This window comes from Piliocolobus tephrosceles, chromosome 16 (assembly GCF_002776525.5).
Source record: "Piliocolobus tephrosceles isolate RC106 chromosome 16, ASM277652v3, whole genome shotgun sequence".
In the NCBI taxonomy this organism is placed as follows: Eukaryota; Metazoa; Chordata; class Mammalia; order Primates; family Cercopithecidae; genus Piliocolobus; species Piliocolobus tephrosceles.
This window is the reverse complement of record NC_045449.1, coordinates 35,416,370-35,432,866: the sequence shown is the minus strand read 5'-3', so window position 1 is coordinate 35,432,866 and position 16,497 is coordinate 35,416,370. Positions and strand designations below refer to the sequence as shown.

Here is a 16,497-nt window from a genome sequence, read left to right as displayed (position 1 = left end):
TTTAGCAGAGTGGTACAACCTGATTTCTATTATTTTATTTTTATTTGATTACTTTATTTTATTTTTTGAGACAGGATCTCGCTCTGTCACCCAGTCTGGAGTGCAGTTGCATGATATTGGCTTGCTGCAACCTCCACCTCCCAGATTCAAGCAATTCTCTCACCTCAGCCTCCAGAGTAGCTGGAACTATGAGGAGCACACCAACACACTCGGCTTTTTTTTTTTTTTGAGACGGTGTGTTGCTCTGTCACCCAGGTTGGAGTGCAGTGGTGCGATCTTGGCTCATTGCAACTTTCCGCCTCCTGGGTTCAAGTGATTCTCCTGCCTCAGCCTCCTGAGTAGCTGGGATTACAGGTGCATGCCACCACACCCGGCTAATTTTTGTATTTTTAGTAAAGACGGGGTTTCATCATGTTGGCCAGGCTGGTCTCGAACTCCTGACCTCAGGTGATCTGCCCACCTCAGCCTCCCAAACTGATTACAGGTGTGAGCCACTGCACTCAGCCACCTGATTTCCATTTTTAGAAGGTCATTCTGGATACTGAATAAAGAGCCAAAACTGGCCAGAGTGGCAGGCAGCACAGCAGCTAGGAGTTAACGGGATCATGAACTCATCTCGCCTGAGAAGCCAGGAGTATCCAATCATCAGAGGAAAGTCAGGACTTGAAGTGCATGAATGACAGGACAAGGAAGCCTGCAAACGTGTGGTGAGCCCACCTACCCTGCTTACAGAAAGAGATGCCATCAGAGAAAATCCAAACGGGAAGGATTTTCTACATACAAACCCTAAGTCAACCAATCCCAGAGAAGTTGAAATGACACTCCTCCCTTCCAAGCTTAACCCTGAGCACGGAGAGAAGCATGGAGCCCACCTCCTGCAGCTGTGATGGAAGAAGGAGGGGACTGCCCATCCAGCTGGCAGCAAGTCTCTCATATCAGCTGAAAATAGCCAAAGAAACTGTAAGTTGAGCATTTGTGGTCTTTTGCAACCTTAGTAATAAAGGAACACTCCTTCTATTGTTCAGGAGACGACGAAAAAGCCAAAAAGGTGCCCTGCTGGGTAAGGGTTTTCTGCTGGGCTCCTCAGACCTGAGATGTTCCCCTTCTGCTAAACACAGAGTGGTTTCCACTGGAGCCCACACTCATTCCTCTCAGACCTTCTGGGGAGGGCTAAAGGTGACCCTCTGGCCTTCCTTCATCAGGGCCAAGCCTTTTCTTTCCAAGCACACCCCTTTGGATGGGCCAGATGCCAGAGGGCACTGATGTGGAGGAGCCGAGGCAACCCATGCTGCAGGGCTCCCACAAGGAAGGCTGGGTGATGGAGAATATCCCACTCTGCTTGAGGTAGTACTCACCCCTGCACAAGGCCCCCAAACCAGGGCGGGCTGTAGACAAGCCGCTGCGGGGAGTCTATCTTCTTTAGGAGGTCGTAAGAGAAGCCCTGGATGATGGCCTGCATGTGTGAGGCACAGCGCTGCATGAACTCCACTATCTGCAAAATATCAGAGACGCCCAATGCGGGCACACTGGTTCTCAGTGGAATGGAAGCCTGGGTGTGAAGACAAATGGTCCGAGGAACTGAGAGCCCCCAACAGAAAAATCTCTCAAAAGGAAAGGGCCCAGGTGATTTTCTAAAGGTATGGAATGTTTTCAGGGACAGGATTTAGGGCAACAATTTCCTCCAACTCCCTCCTTCAACAGATGAGGAAACCAAGGCCAAGAGGAGTAAAACTGCTGGTCCAAGGCCCAACAGCTAACAAGCAGGAGCCCCAGAAAGGAGACTGCACAGAGGGGCCTGGCACTGTACCTGCCCTTTGAGTTTTACATTTATGTTATTTAGTCTTCATTAAAACACATCACACCAGCCAGGCGCGATGGCTCATGCCTGTAATCACAGCACTTTGGGAGGCCGAGGCGGGCGAATCACCTGAGTCAGGAGTTCAAGACCAGCCTTGCCAACATGGAGAAACTCTGTCTCTACTGAAAATACAAAAGTTAGCTGAGTGTGGTGGTGCATGCCTGTAATCTGAGCTATTCAGGAGGCTGAGGCAGAAGAACTGCTTGAACCCAGGAGGCGGAGGTTGTAGTGAGCCGAGATTGCATCACTGCACTCCAGCCTGGGTGACAGAGCAACACGCCATCTCAAAAACAAAAAAAAAGCCGAGTGTGTTGGTGTGCTCATGCTGAGCTCATGCCACTGCACTCCAGCCTGGGCAACAGACTCCCTCCCAACCCCCCCCCAAAAAAAAAAAAATTTCCACCTGCCAAGCAAAGTTACTTAATGTCAGTGGGCCTCAGTTTCCCCACCTGTACAATAAGGACAATAATAGTACTTACCTGAGAGGTTGTTGTGAAGATTAAAGTAACTTAATATATAAAAAACATTTAAAACAACATCTGAGTCATGGTAAGTGCTAGTTAAATAGGTCAGACAAAGTTACAGTTGTTTGCTTTTCCCACAGAATGGATGAGTAGAAAGGTTCACTAGAACTGCCAGAAGTTTCGCAGCTGGCTAACTTGCTTTGATCCAAGCCTGAGAGTCCAGTGCCAAAGCTAAGGCCACTGCACGCTCTGTGCTGACCACTGGGAGCCTGACTCTCAGTCCAGTGCTCTTCTACTGGGCATGGCTACAGAGTGGGACCCACCCTTACCTGGGTGCTATGCTCCTTTCCTGCTGTCAAAGCCCAAGTCTTCGGGTTTTGACCCCACTCATCGTGGAGTCGCAGGTCACCTCCTGCATCCAGCAGTTTACTAAGGATCCACTGATTGCCTGAAAATGCTGCTGCATGGACAGGGGTGCTCCCATCAAAGCAGCGGCTGGGGAGAGAGATGGATACAATGGATGTCCATGGCAATGCTCCTGCATTCCATGGAGCAGGGCTCAGTGTGTAACACATGGCTCCCATTCTACAAGGCAACCTTGATGACGAGGAATATAACATCATCATTTGTGAAGCCTGTCTGTGACCACAGGAACTTTCTACACACACACACCTTTTTTCCCCTCCTTCACTCAACCCTTCAAGGAAGTGTCATTTCCCAATTTATAGATGAGGAAACAAAATGGCAAAGCTGAGGTTCATTCCCAGGCATAGACCTGGTTCCAAATCCAATTTTCTTTTCCCAGCACCCTGATATTGGCTGCACGGAAACAATGTCTTCACATCTGCAGTGTCCTGGGATCAGGCTAGTCAAGCACAGCCTAACAAGGTGCCAGCTCTCTCATTTGAGAATGTCTCCCCACAGTCCCCCCAAAAAATCCTGTGGTAGAGGCCCACAAAACCTTGGCATTAGGAACGCAGTCAAGGATCTACACTTCAGAAAAATTTCATCTCAGAAAAATTTCACCAAAGCCAGTAAACTCTCTGAGGCATGAAGTGACAGCCTTTAATGTGTCCAGGATACAGTGAGGATATGATGTATAGCCTTAGTTTCCTAACCCGGCTACACATGAGAATCACCGGGGAACTCTCTTTAACTGAAAAAGAAACACAAATAGGAGGAGGGGGGAAGGGAAAAAAAAGAAGAAGAAGAGGAAGAGGAAGAAGAGGAAGAGGAAGAAGAAAAAGAGGAGGAAGAAAGAAAATAAAAGGATGATGAAGAGAAGATAAGAAAAAAGTCCTCCAACTCCAGACACCCAGTTCTCTTACCAAGAAGCAATTACTATTACAAGTTTTTGTATCCTTCTGGAAATGTTCTATGTATATAAAAGTATAGATAAGAATACACTATACAAACTCTTCTGTATCTACATATTTTCTTTTCTCTTTTTTTTGGAGACAGAGTTCTGCTCTTGTCACCCAGGCTAGAGTGCAATGGCACGATCTCAGCTCACTGCAACCTCCGCCTCCCAGGCTCAAGTGGTTCTTCTGCCTCAGCCTCCCAAGTAGCTGAGATTACAGGTGCCTGCCACCCACGCCCAGTTACTTTTTGTATTTTTAATAGAGACACGGTTTCACTATGTTGGCCAGGCTGGTCTCGAACTCCAGGTGATCCACCCGCCTCAGCTTCCCAAAGTGCTGGGATTATAAGCGTGAGCCACTGCGCCCAGCCTATGTATTTTCATTTAAGAATCTATCTTGGAGAAATTGCCATATGAGAAACTACAAGGCACCTCCATTCTTTTTAACAGCTGCATAGTATGCCAATGAATGGGTGTATCATAATTTAGTTAATAAGCTACTGGGATATCTGTCAAAAGCACAGATTCTCAGACTATACCTTACACTGACTGAAACAAAATTTGCAAGCACAGGACCCAGGAATGTGGTTTTGTTTTGTTTTATTTTTCAAATTCCCCTGGTGATACTAATGAGGCTGGCCTGCACCCAGACATATAGGAACCACTGATCCCATTGGTTCTCACTGCAGGCTCTCTCCCACTGCTGGGCAGAGAAGCAGTTCAGCAGACTGCACTGTGGGAACCACAATATCCTCCTCACTGCAAAAACAGCTTTGTATAATGTCTTACCATCTTCTTTTTTGTTTTTTGGGTTTTTTTTTTTTGAGACGAAGTCTCGCTCTTGTTCCCCAGGCTGCAGTGCAATGGTGCGATCTCGGCTCACTGCAACCTCTGCCTCCTGGGTGCGAGATTCTCCTGCCTCAGCCTCCCAAGTAGCTGGGATTACAGGCACGCACCACCACACCCAACTAATTTTTGTATTCTTTTTTTTTTTTTTTTTTTTGAGACGGAGTCTCACTCTGTCACCCAGGCTGGAGTGCAGTGGCACAATCTCGGCTCACTGCAATCTGTACCTCCCGGGTTCAAGTGATTCTCCTGCCTCAGCCTCCCTAGTAGCTGAGACTACAAGCGCATGCCACCGCACCAAGCTAATTTTTTGTATTTTTAGTAGAGACAGGTTTCACCGTGTTAGCTAGGATGGTCTCCATCTCCTGACCTCATGATCCGCCCCCCTCAGCCTCCCAAAGTGCTGGGACTACAGCCGTGAGCCACTGCACCGCCCTAATTTTTGTATTCTTAGTAGAGGCAAGGTTTTACTATGTTGGCCAGGCTGGTCTCGAACTATTGACCTCGTGGTCCACCCGCCTCAGTCTCCCAAAGTGCTGGGATTACAGACGTGAGCCACTGCGCCTGGCAGCTTTTGCATTTTATGTGTGTGTGTTGTGGAGGGGTTGGTTTTAAGATTGCTTAGGGGAGGAAAAGTTGGAAGCTTAGAAAAGTACAAAGAAAAAAGCCAATTAGTATGAGAATTAAGTAACCAGAGGTAACTTAAAACAATGAACATTTTGTTGTGTTTCCTTCCAGAATTTTTCTAGACTCACACACGCTCTACTGTCTCTACTGTATTGTTTAATTTCAAAGCCCGGAAGGAAAGGGGTCAGCCAGATGCAGTAGCTCACACCTGTAATCCCAGCACTTTGGGAGGTGAGGTGGGAGGATTGTTTGAGCCCAGGAGTTTTGAGACCAGCCTGGGCAACAGAGACCCTGTCTATACCAAAAATAAAAGGCAGCATGGGGACTGGCTCAGCTGATATTTGCATATTCCCGTGTTGTATGGAGGCCATATTGGGACAGCCTGCAGTTCTTTAGCAAAAATGCAACATCTTCTTTTTTCTTTAGTTTCCCCCCCTTTTTTTTGAGATAGAGTCTCGCTCTGTCACCCAGGCTGGAGTGCAGTGGCACGATCTTGGCTCACTGCGACCTCCGCCTCTTGGGTGCAAGCGATTCTCCTGCCTCATCCTCCCGAGTAGCTAGCATTAGGCCCACCACCACGGCTGGCTAATTTTTGTATTTTTAGTAGAGATGGGGTTTCACCTTTTGGCCAGGCTGATCTCAAACTCGACCTCAGGTGATCCACCCGCCTCGGCCTCCCAAAGTGCTGGGATTACAGGCATGAGCCACCAAGCCCCGCTATTTCCCACTTCTTTTAATTACTGGAACAAGGTGTATAAACAATGCCTTGAGTGAAATAGTCATGACCATCATCACTTTCATATTCTGTATGACAGTATAACTATGTTCAGTAAACATAAACTGTTTTTTAAAAGCCTGTATAAAAAAATACAGATAAAAATTGAAATATTTTATAGTCATCTGCATTTACAACTGCTTTGTCCAGGCTTAAAGTGATTTCTTTAAAGATCAAACCATTCCAACCTTTAATTTTCAAGATCAGGGAATTGAGACTAGTCCATGATATGGTGCATAATAGTAATGACACAGCTGAGACCAGGAAGGAGCTCAGCTTCTGAAGACCTCAGGGTTTAAAGAAGTTCTCTCTTTCAAGTATCTAGGAAGGCCACTTGTAATGCCAGGCAGTGCCAGGAAGGAAGTGGAAAGGGACAAGAACAAGAGAAGATGGCAAACCCCTATGGCTTTGTTATTTTGTTGTTAGGAACATTTTCATGTGACTTAAAAAATATCTGTTGATTAGCTGCATAGAGGTACCAGGAAAAAAAGTTTTTAAAATTTTTTTATCTGATCAAGGTGAAGGGGAATTTCTGGGAGGAGGCTTTATTCCTTTTTTTGTTTTTGATGAAGTCTTGCTCTGTTTCCTAGGTGGAGTACAGTGGTGCGATCTTGGCTTACTTCAACTTCTGCTTCCTGGGTTCAAGCGATTCTCCTGCCTCACCCTCCTGAGTACTTGGGACTACAGACGCACGCCACCACATCTGACTGATTTTTGTATTTTTAGTTTTGCCATGTTGTCCAGGCTGGTGTTGAATTCCTGACCTCAGGTGATCCATCTGCCTCAGCTTCTCAAAGTGATGGGATTTTAGGTGTGAGCCACTGCACCCAGCCAGGAGGCTTTTTTTTTTTTTGAGATGGAGTCTCGCTCTGTCACCCAGGCTGGAGTGCAGTGGTGCAGTCTTGGCACACTGCAGCCTCTGCTTCCAGGGTTCCAGCAATTCTCCTGCCTCAGCCTTCCAGATAACTGGGATTACAGGCACACGCCACTATGCCTGGCTACTTTCTGTATTTTTTGTAGAGATGGGGTTTCACCATGTTGGCCAGGCTGGTCTCAAACTCCCGACCTCAGATGATCCACCCGTGTCAGCCTCCCAATGTGCTAGGATTACAGGTGTGAGCCACCGCACCCAGCTAGGAGGTTTTATTCCTATTATATGCACAGTGGAAATGCTGTGATGGATTGGACCTATTGAAGTCACAAATCAGATGCCTGCTGGACCAAGAAACTGGGTTTAGGCTTTCTCTGAGGAGGGTCAGGGATCTATTGCTGTTGGGCAGGAAAGGGAGCCAGGAAAGGGAGCCAGGAAAAGGAGCCAGGAAAGCCAGATATTCCAATTTCCAAAAGCCAGAAGTCCCAGTTTTTAATTTGAAATCTCCCAAATGTTGCCGGGCGCAGTGGCTCATGCCTGTAATCCCAGCGCTTTGGAAGGCCAAGGTGGGTGGATCACGAGGTCAGGAGATCAAGACCATCCTTGTCAACATGGTGAAACCCTGTCTCTACTAAAAATACAAAAAAATTTAGCCGGCCGTGGTGGCGGGTGCTGTAGTCCCAGTTACTCAGGAGGCTCAGGCAGGAGAATCTCTTCAACCCAGGAGGCGGAGGTTGCAGTGAGCCAAGATCACGCCACTGCACTCCAGCCTGGGTGACAGACCAAGACTCACTCTCTCTCTCTCTCTCCATATATATATATATATATATATAAAATCTCCCAAATTTTAAATATTGCCCACTATTTCAATTTTTTTTGAACACTGTGTGTACCAAATAAACTTCTGAGTTGGCTAGCCGGAGGCTCCAGTTTTTAGGCTTTACAATAAATAAATATGAATAGTACACATTTTGATACCAGGTAGACCTGGATTCTCTTGTAAGCTTAGCTGGGTATAAATCATTATTCCTTTCCTTCTTAGCATTCATGAGAAATGAGAAATAATATCATCTCTCTCCTCATCCAGCTTTCTTACTGTTTGTGGGAGGAATGATTAGATGGTAAAACAGGCTGGGCGAGATGGCTAACGCCTGTAATCCCAGCACTTTGGGAGGCCAAGGTGGGCGGATCACCTGAGGTCAGGAGTTCGAGGCCAGCCTGGCCAACATAGCGAAATCCTGTCTCTACTAAAAATACAAAAATTAGCCGGGCGTGGTGGCAGGTGCCTGTAATTCCAGCTACTTGGGAGACTGAGGCAGGAGAATCACTTGAACCCAGGAGGTGGAGTTTGCAGTGAGCCATAGTAGCGCCACTGCACTCCAGCCTGGGTGACAGACCAAGACTCCATCACAAGAAAAAAAAAAGTACAAAAACTTCCAATATCAATAATTTAAGTAGGTACATTAAACACAGCCTACTTAAGTAAGATGGGAAAGACTTATGATTATTCATATTCTGGTGTTTCTGTGAAAATCAGCTAGAATCACTTAAGTGCTCAAAACCCCAGTTTCTGCTTCTGTTTAATGGGAACTGAAAAAATATCCACCACCACTCTCCCTTCTCTGTCAAGGTGTCAAGTAAGCTAATATTTGGGAAGGCCCTAGGAAAAGCCGAAGTGCTTCACAAAAAGAGATGTTCGGCCAAGTGCAGTGGCTCACACCTATAACGCCAGCACTATGGGAGGGCCAAGGTGGATGGAGGCCAGGAGTTCGAGACCAGCCTGGCTAACATGGCAAAACCCTGTCTCTACTAAAAATACAAAAAATTGGTCAGGCATGGTGGTGCGCACTTGTAATCCCAGCCACTCAGGAGGCTAAGGCAGGAGAATTGCTTGAAGCTGGGTGGCGGAGGCTGCAGTGAGCCAAGATTGTGCCACTGCACTCCAGCCTGGATAACAGAGCCAGACCGTGTGTCAGAAAAAAAAAAAAAGTAGCTGTTCACCTGTCACTAATTCATTGTGTTGCTGTTCCATATTAAAATTAAAACCAACTATTAAACTTCAACTCTTTTTAGTATTTTTTTTTTTTTTAAGACGGAGTTTCGCTCTTGTTGCCTAGGCTGGAATGCAATGGTGAGATCTCAGCTCACCACAACCTCCTCCTCCCATGTTCAAGTGATTCTCCTGCCTCAGCCTCCCGCGTAGCTGGGATTACTGGCATGCGCAATCACGCCCAGCTTTGTATTTTTAGTAGAGACAGGGTTTCTGCGTGTTGCTCAGGCTGATCTCAAACTCCTGACCTCAGGTGATCCTCCCACCTCGGCCTCCCAAAGTGGCTCATGGATTATAGGTGTGAGCCACCATGCCTGGCCTAAACTCTGATTCTTTTAAACCACAGCTATAAGATTCAGGCAAAGGTCACCCCTTTTTTTTTTTTTTCCTTTGAGATGGAGTCTCACTCTTGTTGCCCAGGCTGGGGTGCAATGGTGCGATCTTGGCTCACTGCAACCTCTGCCTCCCAGGTTAAAATGATTCTCCTGTCTCAGCCTCCCATGTAGCTGGGATTACAGGCAATGTGCCACCACGCCCGGCTAATTTTTTATATTTTTAGTAGACGCAGGGTTTCACCATGTTGGTCATGCTAGTCTCGAACTCCTGACCTCATGATCCGCCTGCCTTGACCTCCCAAAGTGCTGGCATTACAGGCGTGAGCCACCGCGCCCGGCCAATGGTTCTTCAAATTAGTTTCTAAACACCCCAACTCATCTCAATGGCACAACCCCTATTTTCTATACATCAATATTATTGTACTTACTGATTTGGATCTGATCCATAATCCACCAGAACATCAACTAATTTCCTAAGGCCCAATAATGCCGCAACAAAAAGTGCTGTTTGGCCCAAGTTGTTAACTGCATCAACATAAATTCCTGCAAAGGAAATATCAGAATCAATGCAAATATCAGAAAACTTCCTGAGATGGAACTGGGCTGGGGGTGGGAGGAGATTAAAGAAGGCCTTTATTAGTCACACATAGATATACTGGAAGGCAAACTCACTGTTTATTCATCAAAAATATTTACAGAAAGTTGCATTGAAGCATTTAGTTCACCACACTCTGGTGTATTACAAAATGGATTAAAATGGTTCTCAATCATGGGAAGGGATGAGGGAGGGACTAAAGATACTGTGTGTGTTGGAAGGAAGGCTATAACATAAAAAGAGCTCACTGGAATACGAGTCCTCACCTAAAAGATCTTACTGAAGTATAAAGACTAATTAGACAAGGGAAAACAAAATACACAAAACAGACCAGTTTCCAGTACTATCAAACAATGAGGCTGTGAAAAATTAAAAGGGACTGAAAAAAAAGAAAAAGGCCAAAGTAGTAACACGACCAAGAAAAAAATAAAAAAAGAAAACACATCTTACCTACCAAGAAAAGATTAATCGCGCACGCCTGTAACCCCAGCTCTTTGGGAAGCGGAGGCGACTGGATCACCTGAGGCTCAAGAGCTCGAACCCACCCTGACCAACAATGTGAAATTGCCAACTCTATTAAATATACAAAAGTAGCGGGGCCTGGAGGCGAACCTGCAGTCCCAGCTACTCAGAAGACGGAAGCACGAGAAATGCTTAAAAGACAAAGCTGCAATGACCCAAAATTGGGCTATTGCATTCCAGCCTAAGATGACAGAACAATGCCCCGAACAAAAATAACGAGTATTACCTTCAGCTATAATTAGCAAGAAAAAACACTAACACACACACACACACACACACACACACACACACACACTACTTTCAATACACAAACAAAACGCCGGACCCACTCAGACTGCGTTCTCTCCCTCTTATTCTTCCAAAGGAAGAAAAGAACGATCATCAATGGCAGAAGGCAGTCACCAATGAAGCGATACCAAATGCCAACTTCACGCTCAGAAGAGAACACTACGCTTCCTCCTCGTGGTTTCCGGTGCTCTACAAGTTCAGAGAAACTTCTCTAGTAGCAAACTATAGCAAATGATCCCTGAAAGTATAGTCTTAACAAGTAACGCCACGCCTCCCCCTTGCGAAAGAAACTCACACATATTAAGTTGATGGTGAGTTTTTCGTGAGCACCATTCTCTCCTAGAAAGTATCAGTATGTGCTTTTTTCCAAGAACGATCTTTCCATTACCAAAGTTCGACAAAGCATTTAAAACAAGCTCAAAATTTTGAAGATGCTTTAGGCAATCACGGTAATTAACGTATGGTAGCAAAACAGCCAATCACTCGCTAGCTACTTTCTAACCCCGCCCCATTTTCCTCCACACGTAACGCTGACGACTATAAAGCGCGCCGGAGCGCCAGAAACCTTTAAGGACGCTGCCGAGTTTGGACCGATAATCGGAGGCGAGGAGGCCCTTGAGAACAACCAAAGAGTGAAGGGAAAGCGATAATTCAAAGCCAAAGACTGTGATATTCGCATAGCGCGCCCAATTATATTTTATACTGTGATCAAAATTCCAGACACATATTTTGGATTTCCTCCCCCCTAAACCAGGGAGTTTTTATTCTATATGGCATTGCTGTGTTTATTTTTTTCTGGTTCTCGCATTCTTGCCCAGGATGGCCCTGAACTCCTGGATTCAAGCGATCCTCCCACCTCAGCCTTCCAAAATGCTGGGATTACAGGCGTGAGCCATCACACCCGGTCATTGCTGTGTTTAAACAAGCAGGACAACATATTCCCCTGGTTTAAGCTTCAGTAGCTTCCCATTTCTTGAGGTAAAAACAAAACTTCTCTACATACTTCTGTGAGAAAATATTTTAAATGGTCCATTTTCAAGGCATAATAAATCTAAGTACTGGCAGCCAGCCTGCAAACGTAACAAACCACACAGCTCATGCACCTAGGTCACAATAAGCGAACAGAATGTAGAGGAGGGGTCAGCCCATAAAAGGGAAGAAAGTTTCTTTATTGGGAAATCGAAAATTAAAGCAGAGGGTTACAGCTGGAACCCTGAGGTCCACTACCATCTTGAGGCAAGCTAGGGCCAGGGATGGTAGCTCCCGGCTATAATCCCAGCACTTTGGGAGGCCAGGCAGATCACTTGAGGTCGGGAGTTTGAGACCAGCCTGGGTAACGTGGAGAAACCCCATCTCTACCATAAAAATAGAAAAATTAGCCAGGGGTTGGGCGCGGTGGCTTACGCCTGGTGGCTTACACCTGTAATCCCAGCACTTTGAGAGGCTGAGGCAGGTGAATCACAAGGTCAGGAGATTGAGACCTGCCTGGCCAACATGGTGAAACCTCATCTCTACTAAAAAGTACAAAAATCAGCTGGGCATGGTGGCACATGCTTGTAGTCCCAGCTACTCAGGAGGCTGAGGCAGGAGAATCACTTGAATCCAGGAGGCAGAGGTTGCAGTGAGCCAAGATCACGCCACTACACTCCAGCCTGGTGACAGAGCAAGACCCCGTCTCAGAAAAAAAAAAAAAAAGCAAATAACGAAAAAAGCCAAAAAGTAGGCAGAGATTAGAGGAAAACCTGGAAGAAATGGGTCACAAGTGACAAGGAAGGTTGAAAGTTTCAAAAAGAAGGATCAGTCAACAGTATGGAAGCCTGAGACATCTAGTAAGAAGAAATTGGGCTGGGTGTGGGGGCTCACACCTGTAATCCCAGCACTTTGGGAAGCTTAGGTGGGTGGATCACTTGAGGCCAAGAGTTCAAGACCAGCCTGGCCAACATGGTGAAACCCTGTCTCTACTAAAAATACAAAAATACACAAAAATTAGCCAGGCTTGGTGGCACGTGCCTGTAATGCCAGCTACTCGGGATGCTGAGGCAGGAGGTGGAGGTTGCAGTGAGCTGAGATCGTGCTACTGCACTCCAACCTGGGCAACAGAGGGAGAACCTGTCTCAAATAAAAGAAAAAAAGAAAAAGAAACAGTGTTCATGGTAAGAACATTACTAGAGGGGTTCACATGTCTTACTGCTCAGGACTTCCTGTGTTACAAATATTTGTGGTATGTTTGTGTCCTCTACCAGACTGTCTTTCCTACACTAGAGGGTAGGACTGCCCAATGTATCTCCCCTATCTTCAGTGCCTTGTTCACTTATCTGCCCAACACAAGGCAGCCTAAGAGTAGAGAAGAGCAGCAGAGAACAGAAAAAGGACAATTCTGCATGGATCTCTCAGTTATGCATGTTATGGGGGCAAGGCACTAACCTGTTCAGGGCACCTCTTTGAAAATATTTGCATAATGAACTTTGGAAGACAGATACTATCTATATTCATAGCAAATTGAATACACGCTCACCATCCAGTATAATAAAAATAATGTCTCCAGCCGGGCGCAGTGGCTCACGCCTGTAATCCCAACACTTTGGGAGACCGAGGCAGGCGGATCACCTGAGATCAGAAGTTCGAGACCAGCCTGGCCAACATGGTCAAACTCTGCCTTTACTAAAACTACAAAAAGTAGCTGGGCATGGTGGTGGGCACCTGTAATACCAGCTACTCAGGCTGAGGGAGCAGAATTGCTGGAACCCAGAAGGTGGAAGTTGCAGTGAGCTGAGATCTCAACATTGCACTCCAGCCTAGGTTGACAAAGCGAAACTCTGTCTCAAAAAAAAAAAAAAAGGTTAAAAGGAAAAAATACTGATATTCTGGCTACTGCTATTGCTATGAGTTATAAACCATCATTCATCTATGACCCCCAAGAATTTCATCCACACACCTGTAGCCATCTAATTTATCAAATCTGAAACTATTTATAGTTATTGACAAGAAGAAATTACAGTCAAGGGAAGCAGGCTGACAAGAAGTTATAGTTATTGACAAGAAGAAATTACAGTCCAGGGAAGCCCCTCCTGGGGCTCAGGAGGCAAAAAATTAAATCAACCAAGGCCTCTAAGGGCTTCTCTCTCTTTTTTTTTTTTGAGACAGAGTCTCCCTCTGTAGCCCATGCTAGAGTGCAGTGGCATGATCTTGGCCCACTGCGTCCTCTGCCTCCCAGGTTCAAGTGATTCTCCTGCCTCAGCCTCCCGAATAGCTGCGATTACAGGCACGCACCACCATGCCCAGCTAATTTTTGTATTTTTAGTAGATACGGGGTTTTACCATGTTGACCAGGCTGGTCGCAAACTCCTGACATCAAGACATCCACCTGCCTTGGCCTCCAAAAGTGCTGGAATGACAGGCGTGAGCCACCACGCCCAGCCCTCCAAGGGCTTCTCTAAGGATCAGAAAACACTTAGGGGAAGGCACTGAGCAACAAATCTTGAGGGGATACAGGTGGCTGGAAAGAAAAATAGGTGAAAACCTCTGTCCCTACAACTTAAGCAAACATGCCCTTTGGAGATTTCCTAATAAAAAATAACACTTATTCATTCAACAAATAATTATTTTAGGCCAGCATCGTACCTATGTTGTGGCTGCTATAAAGGTAACTAAAAACAGTCCCACAAGAAGTGACCAGAGGCAGCTATGACATGGTACAAAGACTGACCAAAAAGGTTAAAAGACCTGGATTCAAATGTTGACATCCTAATACCACCTTCATTAGCCCAGGACCTCGAGATGGGTCAGTCACCTAACCTCTGGGCCTCCTACGAGGTAATATCTGATATTAACAATAATGTGTGCCAGGCATCATTCTTTTAATTCACTTAATCCTCACAACTCTACAACAGGAAGAAGAAACTATTATTATCACTATTTTGTAGATGGAGAAATGGAGAGAGATCAATTTGCCAGAGGTCACAAACCAGTCTGGTTCTAAAGTCCATGCACTATACCACTGTCTCTGTGATATTGTGAAACATATATTTGGGGCCGGGCGTGGTGGCTCATGCCTGTCATCCCAGCACTTTGGGAGGCCGAGGCGGTTGGATCACCTGCGGTCAGGAGTTGGACACCAGCCTGACCAATATGGTGAAACCCCGTCTCTACTAGTAAATTACATAAATTAGTGGGGCATGGTGGCATGCGCCTGTAGTCCCAGCTACTTGGGAGGCTGAGGCAGGAGAATTGCTTCAACTGGGGAAGCAGAGGTTGCAGTGAGCTAAGATCATGCTAGTACACTCCAGCCTAGGTGACAGAGCGAGACTCTGTCTCCAAAAAAAAAAAAAAAAGAAAAGATTCATTTGGGGCTGGGCATGGTGGCTCACGCCTGTGGCTCACGCCTGTAATCCCAATACTTTGGGAGGCAGAAGCACATGGATCACTTGAGGTCAGGAGTTCGAGACCAGTCTGGCGAACATGGTAAAACCCCATCTCTACTAAAAATACAAAAATTAGTTGGGCATGGTGGTGGGCGCCTGTAATCCTAGCTACTTGGGAGGATGAGTCATGAGAATTGCTTGAAGCCCAGGAGGCAGAGGCTGCAGTGAGGGTGCCATTGCACTCCAGCCTACGTGACAGAGTGAGACTCTGTCTCAAAAAAAAAACAAAAAAACAAAAAAAAACAAGAAATATATATTCGGTTTTCATGCCTGTTTCCTGATATGGAGCTTCTAAAACTCTTTGAACCTCTGGAATGATGAGTATCTTTTGTATGCTGATGCTGACTGTAGCTAGTGACTGGGCCCATCCAGATGGCATCAGGATGACAGCTGGTCACTGGAAAGACCAAAGCATGATGAGAGAGTTGGGACTCTTAGCCCTGCCCCCCCAACCTTTGGGGAGGGGAGAGGGGCTGAAGGTTAAATTGATCACCAATGGCTAGTGATTTAATCTACCATGCCTACGTAATGAAGTTTCCATAAAAACCCAAAAGGACTGGGTTGGGAAGCTTCTGAACAGCTGAACATGGAGAGGTTCGGGGAGGGTGGGCCAGGGAAGGCATGGAATCTCCAAGCCTTTCCCCACATGCCTTGCCCTAGACATCATTTCCATTCAGTTGCTCATCTGTATCTTTTGTGATATCTTTACAATAAATGGGTAAACCTAAGTAAAGTGTTTCCCTGAGTTCTATGAGCCACTCTAGCAAATTAATCAAACCTGGGGAGTGGGTTGTGGGAACACCCAATGTATAGTCAATCATAAGAAGTATAGGTTTACAACCTACTCCTTTTTTTTTTTTTTTTTTTTTTTTGGAGACGGAGTCTTGCTCTGTTGCCTGGGCTGGAGTGCAGTGGTGCAATCTTGGCTCACTGTGACTTCTGCCTCCCAGGTTCAAGCAATTCTCCTGCCTCAGCCTCCTGAGTGTCTGGGATTACAGGCGCCTGCCACCACACCCGGCTAATTTTTGTATTTTTAGTAGAGTTGGGGTTTCACAATGTTGGTCAGGATGATCTCGAACTCCTGACCTCGTGATCCACCTGCCTCAGCCTCCCAAAGTGCTGGGATTACAGACGTGAGCCACTGTGCCTGGCCTGTAAAGATATATTACAAGGTATTTTATCAAAGCATTGTTTCTGATTACTAAAAACTGCAAAAATAGGCTGGACATGCTATCTCATACTTGTAATCCCAGCACTTTGGGAGGCAAACCCGGGACAACTGCTTGAGCCCAGTAGTTCAAGACCAGTCTGGGCAACACAGTGAGACTTTGTCTCTACTACAACAAATTAAAAAATTTTTGTAATGCAAAATAGCACAATTCACAATCGCAAAATCAAGGAACGAACCCAAATGCCCATCAATCAACGAGTGGATAAAGAAACTGTGGTGTATTTATACACTGGAATACTACTCAGCCATAAAAA

The 16,497-nt window shown here is 45.9% G+C and overlaps 1 protein-coding gene and 1 non-coding gene across 3 annotated transcripts in view; both read right to left on the bottom strand.

Annotated features, from left to right (window-relative positions):
- TEX14 (testis expressed 14, intercellular bridge forming factor) overlaps window positions 1–10,828 on the bottom strand; it is a 33,008-nt gene extending 22,180 nt beyond the window's left edge. For both annotated transcript variants that reach the window (XR_002730072.1, XM_023204625.2), the window contains exons 1-4: window positions 10,629–10,828; window positions 9,615–9,729; window positions 2,652–2,817; window positions 1,356–1,492 (exon numbers count right to left, since the gene is read on the bottom strand). Coding sequence is in view for 1 of the 2 variants with exons in the window: in XM_023204625.2 (XP_023060393.1) it covers window positions 1,356–1,480 (125 nt within the window). In the remaining variant the exon portion in view is untranslated. The remainder of the gene's footprint in view (window positions 1–1,355; window positions 1,493–2,651; window positions 2,818–9,614; window positions 9,730–10,628) is intronic.
- Window positions 10,628–10,845, bottom strand: LOC111537712. Its single transcript, XR_002730080.1, has one exon. It is a non-coding gene; the product is annotated as a small nucleolar RNA U3 (small nucleolar RNA).
- Window positions 10,846–16,497: the final 5,652 nt, after the last annotated feature.